Source organism: Seriola dumerili, unplaced genomic scaffold (genome assembly GCF_002260705.1).
Source record: "Seriola dumerili isolate Sdu_G_001 unplaced genomic scaffold, Sdu_1.0 BDQW01000081.1, whole genome shotgun sequence".
Classification (NCBI taxonomy): domain Eukaryota; kingdom Metazoa; phylum Chordata; class Actinopteri; order Carangiformes; family Carangidae; genus Seriola; species Seriola dumerili.
The window spans coordinates 4,583,458-4,604,613 of record NW_019174336.1 but is presented as its reverse complement, the minus strand read 5'-3'; the positions used below and the strand labels follow the sequence as shown (position 1 = coordinate 4,604,613).

Genomic DNA, 21,156 nt, shown 5'->3' with positions numbered 1-21,156 from the left:
ATCAACAAGAATAACAGGCCTGGAATGACAAGGTATTGTGTCATTTTCTTTTACACAAAAAAGCTAAAAACAATAAAAAGAGAAAACTGTTCTGCATAAATTTGCATTTTAATTTTAAATATCTCTCATCGAAACTGTTCTAACCCATCAATGCTTTAAAATATAAATTAACATTAAACCACCTATGTGTGACGACATGTTAATGTGTTCATATTCAGTAACAACTGTATTAATGACTGTGGTTAATTACTTCATGAACATCACTTTTGATTATTATGATGGGACATTAATAAGCTCAAGAGCGTCTCATCAAAATTAAGTTACACTATGTAACAGTACACAGCCATAACAATCTGATGCGCAGATCATAATGGCTGTGTAGTGTTATTTAAAGGTGCCAGAACTTAACAGAAAAGTACTGTAAGTTCACAAGTGAGACACATGCTGTATAGTATATAAAATATGAACTTTCCTGTTACCCTTTACTACTTTACACTATCCACTCATGAAATGAAATAAAAACATTTGTGGGAATGTGGGATTATTGCAATAAATGTTTGACACGTGGCATATTTGTTAGGGTCTAAAAATGTCTCGAAGTCTGTCTTAAAACATTTCACATTAAAGCAACGCAGTAAGTGTCAAAGATTTCGAATATCTGGACAACTTAAGGAAAAAAATGAATGCTATATTATTTCTCTCACAAGTTCCTGAATGACTCCTCTGTTGAGATTGAAGGGAAAATTTCCACCTAAAGCACAATAAAGATTTTTGTTTCCCCAAGTTGTGACTCATTTGTTCCCAAGCCAAACAAAGATGGAGGCCTGTTGTTACTCCTTTCTAGTCTTGTAGGTTATCAGGCTCATTATCTTATTCAATTATTTCCTGATTTTGCGTATGGTTAACAGTAGGCCAATAGGCTCCCGACTTCATTGGACCATGTCTGCCACATATGAAACAAAGGTGAGAGAACTAACACATTCATGGGTGTTTTTCACAGCAATTTTATGTGTCATATTAGGAAAAGCACAGGTGTTACTAACAACATCAACAATGGCTCTGTTAGATTCGAGAGTTCCGGTAAGCCATAATGCACTGTGAAAAAGGCCCATTTCATCATTATAACAATATATGAAAATTACTACTGATAACTTAACTAACATTAGTTTTAAATATTAAAGCAAAAAGCACCTAAATCTCTTTAAATAATTCCTAAAGCTGATTAACTACACTTACCATGTTCTTATTGTCGAAACTTAGAGATTCAGTGGTATTTCTAATTGACTGGTGGATAATTAACCACCAGCTGTTCTTCACCTGGAGAGAACAGCTGCCATCTTTGATTAGCAGGACTGATAACAGGGGCGCCGCTGGCCACTTCCGATTTTTAATTTCAAAGCAGGTTAAATATTTTTTGTTTCAGCTGAAATAAGGAAGCAACGGTGGCGAGTGTCATTAAGCGTTTTTTTTTAAGTTTCGTTCACATTTGTTATGGGGAAAAAAGATTCTTGTCTAACGTTAGCTAGCATATCACGGTTAACTGTTAGCTAACGGTTAACAGCGCTAACCTGGGTTAAATGTGAGCCCACAGACACGTAAGAATTCCTGTTTAGCTGACAGACAACTGGGAACAAACTACGGTTGGATATTACTTTTTCTACCTGTCCAGCTCTTACAGGTGTTTCAGTTGTCCAGGAGCATCTTGAATAGGCAGATAACAGCGACACCACCGGCAGGCCGTGGGACCATGACCGTTTACGGTGGTGCAGCAGGCAGGCAGAGCCATAACAGCTCGTTGCAGGCTGCTGTTGCTGCTGCTGATGGAGTAGGTGGGACGACGCTGAGCCACCAGCATCAGCAGTGTTTGTAAAGGCGCTTTGTGCATTGCTAATCCGCTCTGATGTCACGGTGCAGAAGGAGGGGCTGAGCTCTCCGCTTTAATCCGTGCAAGTTGTCTGGAGGGACAAGCGAGAGCCAAACCAAGCCGAGCCAAGCCAGCAGGCACGGGGAACAGCGGCGATGTGTACTGCAGCAGCCGGACCCGGGCCTCTCCGCCACTGACATGCAGGTAAATGAGTGAATGTCATGTCCGGCAGCCGGTAACGGGAGGCCGGGTTTAGTGTGGGGCAGGACGGCGGACTGAGAACATGTTCAGGTCGTTTTCCGTTGATGGCGGATCCGACACCTATGGAGATTTAATCTGTACTGTCAGGGGGGGGACGATAGGAGCATTTAGACTGCTGACAGTTTACTGTACATTTTTACTTTCTCTTGTATAGATGTCAAGCGTTTTAGACACTGGGAGACAGTGAAAGACAGTATGTAATACCCAGGATATACGTCCATCATATCCAGAATAACACTATGATCATTTAAGAATTAGACCCTGGATTGTAAATGCAATTCAAAGAAGTGATACAGGTGCGAGGCTGATCACTAATTGATAATGCCTTTTAACATGATATAAACGTTCAAGGCCATGGAAGGGGATTTAAGAAGCCAGTAGCCTTCAAAATAAAAGCACTTGCCAGTTTGGCACTTGTACATGGATTAATCTTTTCCCTCTGGAGCTATGGCGTAGTCAACATGTAAACACAAAGTAAGCAATACGACTATTGATGCATCCAAACCTTGTGTGTGTGTGTGTGTGTGTGTGTGTGTGTGTGTGTGTGTGTGTGTGTGATGAATCATGGGCTCATTAATAGATAGATGAGGAGAATCCCCCAAAGTGGGGACAGTTGCAGCTAACGATTATTTTCATGATCGATTAATTTGCCAGTTATTTTCTTGATTAATTGTTTTGTCCAGGAAATAGTGAAGAATGCCTGTTTTAATTTCCCAGAGCCCAAGGTTATGTCCTCAAATTGTATTTGGCAAACAAAATACAAAACCTTAAGAGTTTAAGATCAATGTTACACAATTCAAAGAAAAGCAGAAAATACTCACAATCCAGAAGATGGGGTGAGGTAATATTTCCCATTTTTGCCTGAAATACTTAAACCTATTATCAAAATCTTCATCATGTTATTTTCTGTTTGTAGATTAATCAGCCAATCAACTACCGTAATCACTTGTTGGGACTTTAGGACATATTTTAAGGTTAGTGCAGTATTTGGGTCTGGGTTTAGGTTGAAATTTAAACTCAGGATTAAATACAGGTAATAGATACTACTAGGTACTAGATACCACCTGTGTAATGCATTTGGTTGTTAATTTCATTGATGTGCTGTAAATCTTGCCTTTTCCTTAACGCTGCACTACTATCAGTCTGTTAACCTCATCACCTAACAATTTTGGCATAAGATCTCAGGTTCATGTCCAGGATCGTTTAAAAACCTTGCTTTCAAAATGAACTCAGTGATTCACTGGGATGATTTTTGATTTCTATTGATCCCCGATATTTGTCAGATTGCCATTTTATATACTGTGTTGTATTGCTCATATGTACAGCAGCAAATAATCCTGCCCAAGAACTACAGGTGCAAAGTTAACTCAGGGGAAGCTGTTTTAATTTTACATGGTCTATAATAAAGAAGCAACACACTAAACTGAAGATTAATATTGTGCTCTCTGGCAATTTTCTGAGCTTATTTGATTGCTGACGGTGAGTGAAATGAACAGTACTCGTCTCTTCCTGGTTGGTCATCATATTCATTATCACCACTCTTGACTGTTTCTTTGTGGAAATACCTTCTAAAAGCACAAATAATGTAGGAATTGGCATCATATTACTGACATTGCCTTGAGCTCTGGGAAATTTTGATGATATTTTTTCACAATAAACTAGACAGAATAATTCTTTATCAATAATAAAATAATTGACTGGCACATCAATAATGATTTTTTTTTTTTTTTTTTTTTTTGCAACCTGAATTCCACCATTAAACCTTATTTCTGGCATGTGGTAGAGAGAGTTACCGTAATGGCTAGTGAGCACAGGTGAATCAGTGAAGGTCCATGTGAGTACGCAGAGCACACATGTGTTGTTGTCACTGTGTGTTTGTCAGTATAAGATCAGTGAGTTAATGGGCTAGTAAATCCCCCACCCCGCAGCTTTCACTGCAGCCTGACAGATGGAACTGCAGTGCTCGGCTCACAGCTCTGCAGGCCTGGTCCGGCTCTCTGCTGCGCTTCCATGGCCATCTGTGACCTGGGCAACTCCTCCTTTCTGACTTCCCGCTCTGAGTCACCCAGCCGCTGCCATCCAGTCTTAAACTCTTGGCAGAGAGGGACATTAGCCACCCTGGGAGCACACCCTCACTCCTGCTGCGCCCCTTCATGCTCCTGCCTTGGCAGTTGTGGTTTGTGCTCAGATTACAGGATCAACATTAACCTTTGCCCCCTGTGTCTTCTCTCTGTCAACCATATTTGGTTTTCAGTTTAGAATTTATCTATATAAGATGATAAACACATCAGTAAACCTTCTGTTGCCTCTTAATCCTATTTCAAATTTATGTTGTTTATGCAAGAGTCTACTAATTGATGCAATGGATCAGAAACACTGGAAATGAACTTATTATAAAGATGAAAGCAAGAATTAAAATTCAAATGGATCCAGTATTTACATATGAAGTACATTAAAAATATTTTTTTCTATTGTTCTTAGTATTTCTTTGTAGATTTCTCCACAAAAAATTAGCTCAATTTAACTTAAAGGGGATAATTGGCATTATAATAAGATTGTATCAGATGGCAATCTGAAAAAGAGCATGTGCAGCTCCCCTCAACTTTACTGTTGTGGTTCCCTCTGAGCATAGTTTTTAGATGTTTTCAGAGAAAAAGCTCTAAAGACCAAACCCCGCAGTTAACAACTAAAGAGCCAGATATTTCCCCAAGGAGTTTATTTGCAAGAAATAAACTGATAGCATATCACTGTAGCATCCAGTGTGCCCTGAAGAAGTTGGGCTGACCAGAGAGTGTATCATAAACTCTATTAACTATATAACTATTTTAAATGCAACAATGTCTGAAGCTCTGAAGTAGATTCACAATCATTTTTTAATCAATCAAGATCACCTTGAATCTCCTTTAGGTCAGATGTTTCTTGTAACTTATCAAGTAAATTTATAATGCCAGACAAGATAATTTATAATCTATATAAAATAGCAACAATGGTCTGGATTCCAATCAAGATTATTTTAGTACTTTTGTATTTTAGTACTCGTAGTTGAGATGTTCAGTACCCATTAAGTACAGAGCTGGGTTAGGGAGTCTAAAGGAGTAAAAACTGATTCTTTCATGCATGCAGTCACACATTTATGGATTCCTACGATCATTATGTTCAGATAAATAACTTATGATAGCAGCTTTAGTGCAACTTATCGAGATACAGTATCGATCAATACTGAGAAATACTTTTAAGCTTTCATATAGGCCTTCCTAAACAAGCTTTAGCCTTTTTCTTCCTCCATTGGTGACATTTTCTGGAATCACCTCATTTATTCCTAAAATATCTAGTAGGATTGTATTCTGGTGTGGTTTCTCTACTTGTTGACCCTGGACACAGTGTAGCCTGTGATAGGAGATAGCTGATGGAGCCCCGATAGCCTCGTCATATTAAATAAATATCAAAACTGGGCTTCTCACTCACAGAAGGCATTTATTATTCAGGTTGCTGCCCTATCCATTCCTCTCAGTCAGGTCTTATCAGATGCCGAAGAGATGTCTCTCCTTGTCCTTCTGCCCTGCCGCCTCCTCCTCCTCCTCCTCCTCCTCCTCCTCCTCCTCATTTTCTCTTCTCCTGTCCTGTGCCATCTGCCAGCTGCTGGTGGACGGATGAATGTGGTGCAGATTAAAGTGCACTGCACACCCAGATGAATCCCGGAGGATTTAGGTTTTTGCTATTAGCAGTATAGAGACAGGGAGTCCCTGGCCTGATACTCCACATCACTGTAATATTTCCTTTTAGTGTTGTCTGTGTAGAGATGTTGGGGTGGAATGGTTAATAAGCTGTAGATGCATATAAACCTAAATGAAGGACATCAAAACTTGATGAAAGCAATAGTCAGTCACAGTCATTGCTGAATATTTATCCACTTCCAAACAGATGGATAATTAAGATATTGATCTCTGGTATTTTCTGAGAATGAGTTGAAGCTGTTCTCAATGGACATACACAGCCCTAGTAACACTTCTGTTTTTAACATTTAACCTCTCCTTGGAGCTATTATTTCTGTGATTTCACTTTTTGTGTTTCTCTCCTGTCACTCTCTCTGCCAGGTTGTGCTATGAGCGGGGTTTCCTTGGAGACATGAGAAGCATGTTCTGAAAATCAGAGACGGATCACGCCCCAGCCATGAGCCACAAATATCAGGGAGAGGAGATGGGGGAAGCAGGCGAGGAGCACAAGGTGCCTCTGAGGAACAGGCAGCCCAATGGGACGTCACGCGGGGAACCTCCTGTACGACGGTCCTGGAGGCCATGTCAGATGCTCAACCAGGACGGGGAACTGAATCCCCATCATCATCACCATCATCATCACCCTCCTCACCAACACCATCACCCGCCCACAGGTCGCGGACCCACTCGGCACCGCCGGCGCCCTCCCGCAGGGCAGGGCCAAAGCCAGGCTCAGAGTCCTGGTCTGGTCCCAGCGGTGGCTTCTTCAAGGTCGGATGGGGGCGAGAGTCGGGACACTGAGCCTCATCCTGTCCAGCAACCCCGCCCTGCTGTTGCTCGCTACCGTCGTCATGGCGACCCTAACCCCAGGCTCAGAGGTCACAGACAGAGGCAACCAAGCAGAGAGATGCAGGACGCTTCACATGGTGTGGATGACAGAGAAGGTGCAGCAGAGGTGCAGGTGCAGCAGTGCTCAGCAGATGATTGTGTAACAGACCAGTCGCAGGACAGGGGATCTCCTCAGCAGACTCCTGTTGCTGTTGTTACCCCCACCCACCTCTCACCTGGACCTGCAACTCATAATGTTCAACCTAACCCCCAATACACTCCACCCCCTGAGGCAGAAGAGGACCTCCAGGACCATAAAGTAGAGTGTGAGGAGGAATTGGAGGAAGTTAGGGAGAATGATGAAGAACAAGAACAGGCAGAGGATGATCTAGACCGCCGCTCACCCACAGGTCACTCCAGCTGCAGCCGTGACGACATGCAGACAGTCAATGATGGAGAAGAGGAATGTGCAGAGAGGGTGGAGGAGGATCAGGAGGAAGTGATGGAAGAGGTGGCAGAGGACATTGCTGCTCAGGGAAGCGAAATCACTGACCTCTGCTCTGACACGGAGAGCGCCGCTTCGCTCAGTATGGACGGACCTCTCCACAGCCCACCACCGCTCCAGTCACCAACTCCTCCTTCGTCTCCTGATGTTCCACCTTTTCCCCAGCTGGACCACTTCAGTGAAGACACCAGCATGAGCCCCGTACCTGACAATGACCTACCTGAAGATGAAGATGAGGATTACTCTGAATCGTGCTCACTGTCCCACTCCACTTCCTGCTCTGAATCCTATCCAAAAACCTATGCAGACTTTTATACAGAGTCCCACCAGAAGTCTTACCCGGAACCTGTGTATGAGTCCTACTCAGAGCCAAAATCCCATCCAAACTCTTTTCCTGAACCCCTTAAAACCTCCTACCCTGAGTTACACAGAGAACCTTGCAGACAACCTAATCGGAGCACTGAGTCTAATGAGCAGGAGTCCCGCCAAGAGCCCTTTACCAGCCACAGAGAGGCAAATGTACAAAGAATGGCTCCAACCTCCCCCACCAAGGGCTCCTATCATGCACCAAGGCAGATCAGAGACCGCAGTTCACATCACTCTCCTCTGGACCGCTCTGTTGGCTGCCGGCTGCACCACTATGACGGACAGTCTGACGGCGAGGGGGACAGCGGCATTCAAAGCCCTGTTTCAAAAAATCGTAGGCAGGCAGCCAGACACGGAGACACCCAGGACAAGAGCCCCTCGTCTGGGCAGAGCAGCTCAGGTGAGACTCAGGAGGAGCGGAATATGATGGGTCCCCCAGGGGAGGAAGGTTCAAGGGGCTCAGGAGACGCCATCAGCTTGGCGATTAAAGACATCAAGGAGGCGATTGAGGAGGTGAAGACTAAGACGATACGCTCCCCCTACACACCTGACCAGCCTGTTGAGCCGATATGGGTGATGAGGCAGGAGGTCAGCCCCACAGAGGATGTATACCCACTCCAGACTACAGCTGGTCATGTTAGTATGACGTCACTTATTATCAATTCTTATTATGTCTGTTTTTTGGGTTTTTTTTGCTGAAAATGACTCCCAAAGGACTCACAGCTCTGACAACTACTTCTGTTAAAATATCTTATAAATTACATTAAGAAAAGTCCAAAGCCCAAATTGGCAAATGTTGCAATATTCCTCTGTGAGTAACAAATAAAAAAACTTCTTTGAAGTATTTGAATCAGCACCTGAACACGATAGATGGTCGTGTTTTAACACCCAGATTATTTAAAAGAAAAAGATTGTTTTAAACTGATGTTTACCAGTTTTACGGCCTCCTCTTGTGTTGGTGGTTCGGCTCAGAACAAGGTTAAAAAAACAGAAACCAAACAGAACAATGGAGAGAAAACTGCAGAGCAGCAGATATGTGTGCTGTTAAGGATATTTATTAATCTATAGAATACATTCCTATGAATTTCCAGGTTTGAAACAAACAAACAAAAATGCTGAACTGTACTTATCTTTTACTTTTCAGTGGCATTGCTAATTGCTGTTGTTGTAGACAGCACGTCAGGCAAGAATTAAAGGAATGGTTCAGCATTTTGGGAAATATGCTTATTCACTTTCTTTCCAGTATGGAGTTGGAGTCAGGACCAATTCAGTGCAGCTTGGCATGAAGACTGGAGGCAGAGCGAAACAGCTAGCCTTGGTCTGTCCAAAGTGAAAAATAAATTGGGAACAAAAGCTGCTTTTATTTTGTTGTATCTTGCTTAACATACTCGATCAGAAATGTAAAAGTGACAATTTTAGGGTTACATATCAGAATTCATTTCTTATTATATCTTATATTTATGGTGTTTATTCCAAAATGCTGACCTGTTCCTTTAAGGCTGTGCTGATGAGTGACTTTGTCCAAGGTCTGCAGTGTTGCAATAATTAAATTTGACTTCATTGCTTCCAGGAAGTTTTACAACAAGATTTACATCCTTGCCTTTCATTTCATTTTGAGTTACTTGGATTAATGCCCAAATCCTGAATCATGTAAGGTGTCAGCATGAGTTGCTGCATTGCAGTTTCATAGAAGTGATTTTTTTTATTTTTTTTAAATCCTCTTTTTCTCTTTTCTCTCTGTTTCCTTCTCTCAGTCTTCTCCTCACTCCCCCTCTCAGTCTGTACCTGAGTCTCCGTCCTGCTACGCCTCAGTTCCAGTTCGAGACCCAGTCAGTCCGCGGAGAGCTGAGTCCTCCAGACCGCTTCATCCCCAACATTATCACCATCAACCGCCCCAACACAACCATCACCACCACCACCACCACCACCACCAAGGCCACCAGTCACAGCAGAGGGACACCCCGAGGCCGCCACAGACATACACACAGCCACAATCATATGCACACATGCCTCCGCCTAATCAGCATCAACAACGTCATCATCAACAACAGATTCAACATCAACAACAGCCTCAGCCACTTCCGCCACAACAGCTGAGGACACAAGTTCAGCCACAGTCGCCTCCACAGCCGCCGTCTGTCCAGGAGGTGAGATAAATTCAGTTGGATTTCATAGAAAAAAAAGTTGTTCCCTATAACTCCAGAACTTGCCCGTGACTCATCATATTTTTAAGTTTTCTTCAGTGTAAAACTAATCCAGTGATAGACATCTGTACATTCATGGACACATTTCAAACTGGAAACTTTCACTAATCCAGCGTATTTCTTACATTCCCTCTTGACTACAAATAGTTTCCTGACCCTCAATCCTGTGAAACCCAATTGAAATCTATAGGTAAATCTTTGGGGGGGAAAAAAAAAACCTATAGCTTGAGTATCTAAAAATGACACTCAAACACGATGATAAATCCTGCAAAGGCAGGCATCTTTCCCAAGGTGTTTATCTGCCAGCAGCTAAATGGCTGACAGCAGTAAAAGTCCTGCAGAATTTAAATGAGTTAGGAGAGACCTGGAGTATGTGAGTAGAAATAATAATGATGGTGATGTAGTTTTTCTTTTTTGTGCCTCCTCAGCTTCGCAGATCTCTTCCCCCCTTTCCTACATTTGTGGATGGTGAGTGGACTCGCATATGAAAGTCATAATTTTACTCTCCATTGTTTTCATCTGATGAGATCATATATTACATTTGACAATATGTTTAGTTTTGTGAATTTGTGCTCATATTTAAAAAATGTACAGATGTTGTAGATGTTGGGTGTAGGTTTGCCAGATAACTATCTTCACTTTTTCATCAGTTGGATGTTTGTTTGTGTGTAAACATGTATCCATGTATGTATGTATGTGTGTGTGTATGTGTCCCTAATGGGTGCTTTTGGTTCATGCAGTCCCGGGACCATGTGACCCAGAAGACCTTATTGACGGCATCATCTTTGCAGCCACCTACCTAGGCTGCACCCACCTGCTGTCGGAGAGGACGCCCACAAAGAGCGCCCGCATGCAGCAGGCGCAGGAGGCCATGAGCAGAGTCCGGGTAAGAACAATCTACAGCTCATTTGATTTAATTCATATCATAGTGAAAGAGATGAAGAATTAGATGGTATGTGAACACTGAACAGTCACTGAACAGTGTAAATAAAACTGAATTGATATAAAACAAAATGGAGTAAGGTAAATATAGAGCACTATGTAGTAAATAGGGAGTAATTGTGGACACAACCTGTTTTGATAACATAGACATTTCTGCAAAGTTTTTTGTGTTTAGTTTTTTTTATTTTTACAGTCCCTTCTTTATTTTAAAGGCTAAATATTGACCAGTCCAAAAATGTTTCACTTTCATAGAATAGTACAGCCAGAAAACACATGGGTTTGAGTGTTTCACACAGTTGGAACAAGCTCAAAAGGAAGAAATATGTGTTACTGTCAGACGTTGAGGAATAAGATTTGAACAACCTGAAAGCCTGTTCAACTTTACATTAAGGGTGTACTTAATAATGGTATGTGCAACATATATCAAGGAGCACAAAGATCAAAGCTCCACAGCTCCTTGGTTTGGAGATGCAGTACATTTTCTAACACACTTGGACACATCGTTAGTGATGTAACTGAGGTCCGCTTCATATTTGGGTCTTTTAAAGTCAGAAATCCACAGCAGGCGACACAGCCAGCGGGCAAAAAGTCCCCGGGTTTGTGCACAATGCATCATCCACAGATCACTGCTCCTGATCCACAGTCATACAGGCTTCTCTGCTCAGCTCCACTGGATGTTATATAAACTGCTGTTCAAGGCCCTGGAGACAGTAGACCCCACTTTCTGCTTCAATCACAGTGTATGATGTCAAACACGCATCACAAAGATTCTTTTAACTTTGATCACAGCAATCAGAGTACATCAGTACACATAAATCTGGCTTTTATCATCAATGATTTCATGTGGGGCTTTTTTCTGTTGACATGAGAAGAAATCTCCAGAGATGATAGTGGTATACAGAAAGAAACTGCACTGCCTGTGTGAATGTATTTTGAGTCAGTTGAGGGCAGGTTGTGTCAGGGAGTTAGTGAGAAAGATGTCTTACAGCGACAGCGTGGTATTCAAATGTATGAGTGAGAGAGACGAGCAGTAAGACATTGCCATTTTGAGGAGACGAGCGGAGGAAGTCGGAGGCAGGAAAAGGACAGGAGCTGAGGTGAACTCTGCTTTCTGGATGGTTGAGTGACAGTTCCAGGACATCGCCTCCGTTAAGGTTTGAGAACTGTACAGGGAAGGAGAAGGTTGGAGACTGTATAATGATGGGAATGCATATTTTTGTAGAATGGAAAAGAAAGAGGAGGCTTGCTGTCGAACAGGCTGGGGGAGCTGACATCTCACTTGTTGGGATGCACTGATCGGACTCAGGGTTCTGGCTCATACAGAGTCCTGATCTGACACCAGTGCTCTTCTTTTGGCCCTAATGTAAAATCTGTTATCTTCAGTCTGCAGCTGATTAAGATTCTTCTTCTTTATATAAATTAACATTAGGCTCTAACTACACATCAGCTCTTAACTACTTCACTGGCATCCTTTCTGGGTAAATTTTAATAATATTGTTTATGAAGGTTTATGAATTTGTGTTATTACAGTGCATCAAACTCTTAACGACAGACACACCCTCACATTCAAATTGTCTCATACATGCACACACACAGTTCCTGACACAACTGACAAGCAGCACTGAGCTACTGTGATTAACAGTTATTAGACACCAGCTGAGCTGTTGAACACCAGAGCTCTACTTTCTATTGTAGTTGCTAAGTTTGTTTCAATCTTTCAATGTGTAATTAAATGTATTCCGACTAAAACGTCTTCTGGGTAAAAATTCAAGAAGATATCTTAATATAGTTTAATCGAGCTAAGTTTAACTTTGGTGTCACAGTAAAGGCCTACCACTGCATTCACATTAGAATGCATTTTATTGTGAAGGACATACAGGAAGTGTTATAGCAATACCCATCCAGTGGAGCTGATTATGTTGTATTGTTTTCATTATTCATTAAATCTCAGTATTTTCATTGCTAAAAGTAAAATTGTAGAACGTCCTTCACTTTTATTTTAAACTCCCATTAATCACAAAGCAGTTATCTTTGAAGCTCTTATGAAAAGGGATATAGGGATGTAGTGAATTTATATTTTGTCACATTTTATTTACTTATGGTGTTTTTTTTTTGTTTGTTTTTTTTCAATCATACCACATGCTAGGAAATAACAACAGCATTGTATAATGATAACATAATAAAAACATTTTACAAAAATATCCTTCAGATTCATGAGTTACAAAGAGCGCAGGCAAAATGAAAACATCCTTCATAGGATACTGGAGTTTTAAAAAACTCACCAAACCTCAAAGACATCACCAACATATACTGTGGGGTCAAAAGTCTGAAACCACTTTCCCAGGATGTCTGACTAGTCCAGACAGAAGCCAATAATTCCAAGATGACAAACACACAAAACAGCAATATAATGGTGAAAAGCAGGAATGAAATAAATAAAAACAAATTTCAGATGTGTGTTTTTAAAAATGTCTTTTATGAGACATGCCACTGACCTCAGCACCCTAAGGTGCAAAGCCAGGGCTGTGCAGGATGGCGTGGACAGACGGAGGCTGATTATTACATGAGTTTTCTGCCAACTACAAAATAAAATACTGGAGGTGACATGGCTGTTGTTAACAGAACAACACGCGGTGACGTCCACCACAGGTCAGGAGTCAGCCTCCAGCTCATGATGATGTGATGCGCAGCCTGCCTCGCCTCCGAGCATCATGGGTGAAATGAGACTCAGTGAACAGACTGATGTGTTCGCTCCGGGGTCTGGGAGGGTCTTAACAACAACATCCCTGTTCACAAACAAACATTTGGTTACTACAGTAAATAAATACTCGTTAGCAGTATGTGTCAACTTTAATAGAGGTCAGATGATGGTTGTTCATAGAAGTGAGTTTTCTGAGCAACGTGAGGCCACTTTCAAGACTGGGCAGGAGCTGCTGTTACATCAGTCACAGAAACGTCAAAAAAGAAAAGTGGAAATGTCCAAAATCGTGATCGTAGTTGTTTGGTCTCTAAACTTGAACAAACAGAAAGTCAGCAGCACTAATTGCTTCACAGGTGGAGTCCGCTGTTCATTCAATCATTGTATTTTGGCACAGAGACTTCATCAGGGTTTTATTCTTACTCATCATCATCATCAGTTGAATTAATCACAGTTAATCACACCATTACCAGTTTCTTAACCTGCAGTTCATCAGTTTTAACAGTGCAGTCTCTAATCCTGAGAAGAAAACAGGTTTAATTAAATAAAATAAGAAGTGTGAGAAATAAGAAATTTGGGTCTCTTGATTGGCGTGACCTTTAACTGACTCTTAAAGGCTTAGTAAGTAAAATAAAAAAAAATGTTCTTTTAGTGAGGCCAGCATCCAAAAAGCCTGATGTAAGTGCATTGTGACTGCATGTTTTAGTTTGTCTAAATATAGTTAGGGCTGAAGGATTTATGGAAAATATCCAATTGCAGTTATTACCTATGAGACTTGAATTGTGATTATCTTCTGGCCTGTATTTGTGATCTACATAGTATTAAAGAATTAAAATCCCAGTTAGGGATTCCAACTACTGATCCCTACTACTACTGCTGTCTACCATGAACACATGACATCTCCAAACCTAGCTGCTAACATATAGCTTGAGCGCAGCAGCTAATGATTATTATCATTATTGATTAATCTGCAGATTATTATCAAGTCTTTAGTCGATAACATTTTCCCAGAGCCTAAGATTAAATGTCTTGTTTTGTCTGTCCAACAGTGCAAAACACAAACATACAGCCATCATGAATGTGCTCAGTCAGAGCTGTGCTTTGACAAGTCAGATATCGGCTGTGAAAAAGAACTTTAACATTAATTAGCTGCCTCTGACTAAATCTGTGAGTCATTATGAGGAGCAGTATCAACAGCTGCTGAAGAAAACCTTTCACACAGTCCAGTAAGTAGAAGTGCAGCTCTTGCAGTTTGAAAATTGCATGTTCCAAGTGGTGATTTTAATACAACAAGTCTAAATATAGCTGTACACAAAGTGTGCAACATATTGGGGCCGCCTCTGCTGAAATGAAATAAACTGCAATTTGAATCTAGGTCAAAGCCATGATCCTATTAGTTTTAACTGATTAAATCCACTTATAACATTACTAATCACATCTCTTCTGATGAAGGTGATCAGGCAGGTTTGGATTTTAAACCTTTTAAACAACACAGAAATATTTTAGAGAGGAAATCGTGGCACATGCCAACATCTGGAAACACAAACCCTGAGCTGTGACGAGGCGTCTTCCAGAAACGCACGAGGTCGCTTGTCTTTCTTCAGGGTCGCTCGTGTCACATTGATGAAGAGAAAACTTTTGATAACGTTTGCTGCAAAGGCCTCCAGCAGTCTGCTGTTGTCAGATGTGATAGACAGTAACATCACTGTCCTCCCACACACACACACACACACACACACACACACACACACACACACACACACACACACACACACACACACCCACCCAACATACACCTTTAAGGTCCTTGTGTCCATTAATTTGGCATTTGGAATGGAGACAGTCCACAGTGAGTGAGGCGATTGGGTTTTTGTTGATGCACCAGAAATGCTGTTTTCTTGCCTTGTCTCTGTGTGAGTGTGTTCTGCTCTGTGATCTCTGCAGGCTGCACAGAAACAGGCAAAGAACAGGAAAAAGGTGAGTTCTGCTTGTTTGTTCTCTCTCTACAGAAATTTAGATAAAGATAACTCCCACATGTCTGAGGATTGTTCTTTGACATTTCTCTGTCTCAATATGAAAAGGTCTCTTTATGCCAATGTCTTTTTATAGTGTTTATTTACCTCTCTTTTTTTTTTTTTTTTTTCTGCATTTTTTTCTCCTGTAGAATTGTTTTTTTTTTTTTTTTTTTCCCCTTTTTTTTTTTTTTTTTTTTTTTTTTTTTTTCTCTGCATTTTTATCTCCTGTAGAATTGTTTGTTCTTTTGTCACTTTGCACAGGTTTTGTTTCCTCTCTTTGTTGCCATTAGATTTGATGCCTTTTCACAGTTGTGACACCTGCTGTGCTTTATTTCTCCGCTGCTGTTAATCAACCTGTTGCTTCCTGTTCACTTCTTCTCTTGCTGTTTCCCTCCGGCTGTGCAGAGCCCCGACAGCGAGGCGCCGTCCACTGCTGAGGTTGATCTGTTCATGTCCACACAGAGGATCAAAGTCCTCAATGCAGACACTCAGGTATTTAATAATAATATGTATTCCTGACCTTGCTTTATCAATAAATAACTTTAAAGCTTTTGACACAGGAGGGGCAGTGTCACTGTACAAAGAGTAAAAATAACAGGTTAAATTTCTTCAACATTCATTTCTTCAAAATGTCCTCGAGCAACAGATCCTCCCTGCTCTACCTCCAAATCTCATTAAAAGACTTCTCTATATTACATCACAGTGGAAAGTTATTACCAGAGAATCACAGAAAACCAATTAAGTGAGAACCTCATGTGAGTACCTCGTGTCTTTTTTGGACCACCAGGAGTCTTTAATGGACCTGCCCCTGAGGACCATCTCCTACATAGCTGACATCGGTAACATGGTAGTGCTGATGGCCCGGGGGAAGATGGTCCGGTCCCGCAGCGCGCAGGAGAACCTGGACCACACAGCTGAGCAAACCACCATGACCCATGACGACAGGCGGCTGTACCGGATGATCTGCCACGTCTTTGAGTCTGAGGATGTGAGTTATTGATCTTGTAATAGATTAAAACTTAGTATCCGCAGCTCTGGAAAAGCATTGATTTTTGTTCTTCCTAAGGCCTTAGAAGATATTAAAGTCCTGTATTTAATATATAAAATCTGCTGCAGGCAGTGATATTAGTTATAAAATGTTTTTGTATCCAATTGCAGGCTGTCAGGAGATATTACACACCTATAACCTGAAAATGGGATTGTTTTGACAGTGGATTGTGCGTAGGAGGCTCTTTAATCCTTTTTCAGTCAGATTCATCAGACCTGTAGCAAACACTGTCACTACTACTAGCTACAGCAGCTAGGAAATTCTCTCTCATAACAGGCAAGTGTTGATTTTAGCAGAAAGGAAAGTAAATGAATGAATGATTTTTAATCATCCATTCCTGCTGCTGATCTGGACACAGTTGTGTTAATTAAACTAATTTTATCATTAGGAATTGTTATGTAAGAAATAATCCGAGGACAGATCATCCTCACTGGTTTTCCATCATACTTTCATACTTTGTGCAGCTTGATCATGAAAAGGGTATTAAATGTGTTTCTGTGCAGTATGAAAAAGCTTTTCTTGCATTTAATTAGGTGAATCCTGCAGAAACCCTGTATTAACATATAAATCGCACACCGTCTTGAAGCTTGTATTTGGGTTCACTGGGCGCTGTTGTCTTGGCAGTGAAATCTAAATGTGGTTAAAATGAGCTGAGATAGGTTGAGCAAATAGAGCCACCATGGTTGACTGTGACACACGTCTTTCAGGGAAATAAAACTATTTTCTCGCTGTGAGTTCGATGAGAAGATGACATCAGTTTGATCTTAAGAGATAGGCCCAGGACGTGTTTAGCCTAGCTTAGCACAAACACTGAAAACACTGGGCAAACTGCTAGTTCACTCCTTGTTTACATGTTACGTCTTGTTAGCTAGCGAACTAGTCGCCTGTACATTCAAGAATCACCTGGATATTGTTTAATGTTCAGGGAAAGTAAATGAAAGTGCCATCTTTACAGTGAGGACAGAACTGTAGATGCTACATGAGGTCTCAGCAGTCACTGGTTAGTAAACAGCACCAAAAAACTGCCTTGAAAACCACAATGATTCAACACCTGTTAAAATAGAAATGGAGCAAACAGCTGTGAAGTTGGTATCTGTGATGATGCTTAGCTAGCAGTTTCCAGCTGCTTTCAGCGTTTGTGCTAAGCTAGGCTAAACACATCAGAGCTACCTCTGCTCACTTGTGACTCCTGAAAAGAGCTGCTAGCATATAACCTGTGTCTCACTGTCACAGGGTTGTCCATCATTCCTGTCAGTGATTATAACCTAATGGTTGGGCTACACACCACACACTGTAACTGCAACAACCATGGTTCCACTCCCAGCCCTATTGCATGTCATACACCTTACTGTTGCCATGCCTCCTGTCTGTCTACACTGTCCGAAGAACCACAGAATAATCTTAAAAATAATAATAATAATTTAGTACTCACCAGGTTAGTGCTGAGATCCTGAAACATGGTGACGTTGCTAAAAAAAAATCTGAAGGTGCAAGAAATACAACCAGCAATCAATACAAGACCCTTTAAGACTTGGTGTTTGGGTTATAGTTACAGTTAATCATCATGTTAGTGCATGTCCTCACAAGTATATTAGTGCAATGTGAGTGTGTGAGTCTTTTAGAGGGATGTAAATAAGTATGTTAATGAGTCCTGTTCCCGCAGGAAATCTAAAAGTTAGTATCACTCACAAACTCTGGTCCTGAACACTCTCTCTCTCTCTCTCTCTCTCTCTCTCTCTCTCTCTCTCAGGCTCAGCTGATAGCACAGTCCATTGGTCAGTCTTTCAGCGTCGCCTACCAGGAGTTCCTCAGGGCCAACGGCATCGACCCCGAGGATCTGAGCCAGAGGGAATACAGCGACCTGCTCAACACTCAGGACATGTACAACGACGACCTCATCCACTTCTCCAAGTCGGAGAACTGCAGAGACGTAAGTCAGGCAGCAGGTGGCAGCAGAGTCACAGGAGGTTTCATTTACTGCCTGTGCTTTAATAGAGTTTAGTTTATTATGACTGAGAAATTTTTACCTTCAAAAAATAAACTACTGCTGAAAAGTTTTTCAACTTTTGTCTGTATAGAACAACAGCACACTTCAGTTCAGGTCGAGTTATTAATGTTTGATTTAATAAATGAGCCAGTGCCATTATTTTTCTGCTCAGTCTGTTAGTTTGCCTCCCAGTGGTTTCAAATGAGCATCTGGCCTTGGAGTCACAGCTGTGTGACAGTTGTCCTGAAAAATGCCAAAAAAAAAACCCAAAACAAAAAGGTCCATAACCTCAGTATGAAGGTAAATTTGAGACGCTCAACCTGGTCTGACCTCAGCCCCCCTCCCTCCTCTGGCTGCTCTGAACGCCTGCTGTCGTCTCACATTTTTCACAGTCGTGCAGTTGGCCGCCAGAAGCTCAAACTGTGTGCATCGTTACTGTTTCACGTTGTGTGGATGAGTGTGCGACTTCACTAGGAGAGATTTCAACTGTGTGGATGTTAGATTTCCATAGACTGTTCAGTAAAAGGAAACTCCATAAATAAAGGTTGACTTGTTTGGCTGCAGGTTTACATAGAGAAGCAGAAAGGAGAGATCCTGGGTGTGGTGATCGTGGAGTCGGGCTGGGGGTCCATCCTCCCCACCGTCATCATCGCCAGCATGATGCATGCTGGTCCGGCAGAGAAGTCCGGTCGACTCAACATCGGAGACCAGATCATGACCATCAACGGGACGAGTCTGGTGGGTTTACCGCTCAGCACCTGCCAGAGCATCATCAAGGTACGTTGCTGCTTTCTGTGTGTGGTTTATTTTTATTATTTTTTATCTCAATCTTTCCTTTTTTTAACATAAACCATGAAATATATCCAGACGTGGGAGGTGTCCAGGTTTTCTACTGGTCAGCTTTACTCAAAACAATCAGTGTCTGGTTGAGTGAAGGGGTTAAAATCATAGTTAATAGCAGGACTAGTGTCATTTTCTCTAAATAAATCAGCCTAGAAAAGGGTTAAAAGCAAATAACCGATGAAAAGTAACAACATTACAAACTGTATCCTCTCTATTTTATAAATGTGAGCTGAGGAAATGTAACAGAGGAAAACAGCTCCCAAGAACAGAGCAGAGGTGCAACTACGAGAATAAGTCTAAAATGTTTGGGCACCAAAGTCTTCATGTAAGAGATAAGATGCAAGGAAATATTATAAATGCAATATTTTATTTGTATTTTACAGATCCTGAAGTCTGTTATGTCATTATGAAGTTTTTAACTCTAGCATATAAAATACAAATATTAAGGTTTTTGATATACTTTAGAAATTTTACCAACAAGGGACATGAAGCAGGACTCCTCACTGATAGTTAGTTGTTGCCAGCTCAATTGACATGTTGTGTTTCACACATGAAATAAGCTTGCAGAGCCTGCAGATGTATGTTTACAGTAAAATTTCTGTAACAAACACAGTGTCCTGAAACACTGGTTACTCCACTGTATGTTTGTGTTTTAACTTTCTCATCTCTGCCATAGATTCTCTTGTAGCTAACCCGACTCTCTTCCTTCAGGGTCTAAAGTCTCAGTCAAGGATCAAGATGAACATCGTCAGGTGTCCTCCCGTCACCATGGTGCTCATTCGCAGGCCGGACCTCAGATACCAGCTGGGCTTCAGCGTCCAGAACGGCATCGTGAGTATCAGGACAGATCGCACGCAGATACAGAGGATGAGGCTGAATCATGGTCCTCTTTGATTATATATTTAAGATTATATTTATTTTGTTAACAGTGCTCTACAAACCAGCGTCAGTTACTTAGCAACAGATTACTGTGATTTTTTTTCATGATGTTCAGGTGCACATTTATTTTGAACGTCAGCATTACCGTCACTCCCTGTGTATGTGCAGATCTGCAGCCTGATGAGGGGAGGCATTGCTGAGAGAGGAGGCGTTCGCGTCGGTCACCGCATCATCGAGATCAACAGCCAGAGTGTCGTGGCAACGCCTCACGAGAAGATTGTTCAGATCCTGTCTAACGCCATGGGAGAGGTAAGGATCTCTTTTTGAAATTAACAATGAAAAAAATGAATTCATGAACATGTTGCAGAAAGTTTCATTTGCTTGTGTCAGAAAAGTTTAAAAACCTCAGTTTGGTTTGTTTCTGCTCCAGATCCACATGAAGACGATGCCTGCAGCCATGTACCGTCTGCTGACTGCACAGGAACAGCCTGTCTACATCTGAACACACACTTCTCACTCTTCACCACATCACTCAGTCTGTCTTTACTACTGATAGTCCACTCATCTTTGAGTTGTTTAATACCTTTCTCCTCTCTGTATCCTGTTTGATATCACTTGACTTGCCTTAATCTGTACAGTGCACTGTCATGTAAACATGTACATCTACAGTATGACAGCAGAAGGCAGATTATCTCACTAGGCCGAGTGTTAATGTGACGTGTTATGTTTGACCAAAGAGAAATCGTGGATTTTATTGTGCATATTTAGGTGGCAAATAGAGTAAATATTACCTTTGGTTAAATAGCTGTAATATCTGAATGTATTCTAATCATGTTGGACCTATAAGTTGTCAGGGCGACCCAAGTGATAAACAACTTCTACACTGAAGCAATCGAGGAATGCATGTACAGTTCTGCTGAATAAACTCTTAACAAAAGGCTGGAAAGTTCTGCTTTGTTTTATTCAACAGATTTTGAACTGAATGCATTCGGCTGTCAATTCA

The 21,156-nt window shown here is 41.5% G+C and overlaps 1 protein-coding gene across 1 annotated transcript; it reads left to right on the top strand.

The window, feature by feature from the left end:
* The first annotated feature begins 1,844 nt into the window (after nucleotides 1-1,844).
* Nucleotides 1,845-21,066, top strand: LOC111221109 (amyloid-beta A4 precursor protein-binding family A member 1-like). The gene is made up of 13 exons (XM_022744439.1): nucleotides 1,845-2,068; nucleotides 6,220-8,173; nucleotides 9,292-9,684; nucleotides 10,170-10,209; nucleotides 10,482-10,627; nucleotides 15,326-15,358; nucleotides 15,802-15,888; nucleotides 16,184-16,384; nucleotides 18,195-18,374; nucleotides 18,996-19,208; nucleotides 19,986-20,105; nucleotides 20,322-20,462; nucleotides 20,584-21,066. Exons 2-13 carry the CDS (start codon nucleotides 6,296-6,298, stop codon nucleotides 20,653-20,655), a joined length of 3,504 nt encoding a protein of 1,167 aa, XP_022600160.1. The 5' UTR covers nucleotides 1,845-2,068; nucleotides 6,220-6,295; the 3' UTR covers nucleotides 20,656-21,066.
* Nucleotides 21,067-21,156: the final 90 nt, after the last annotated feature.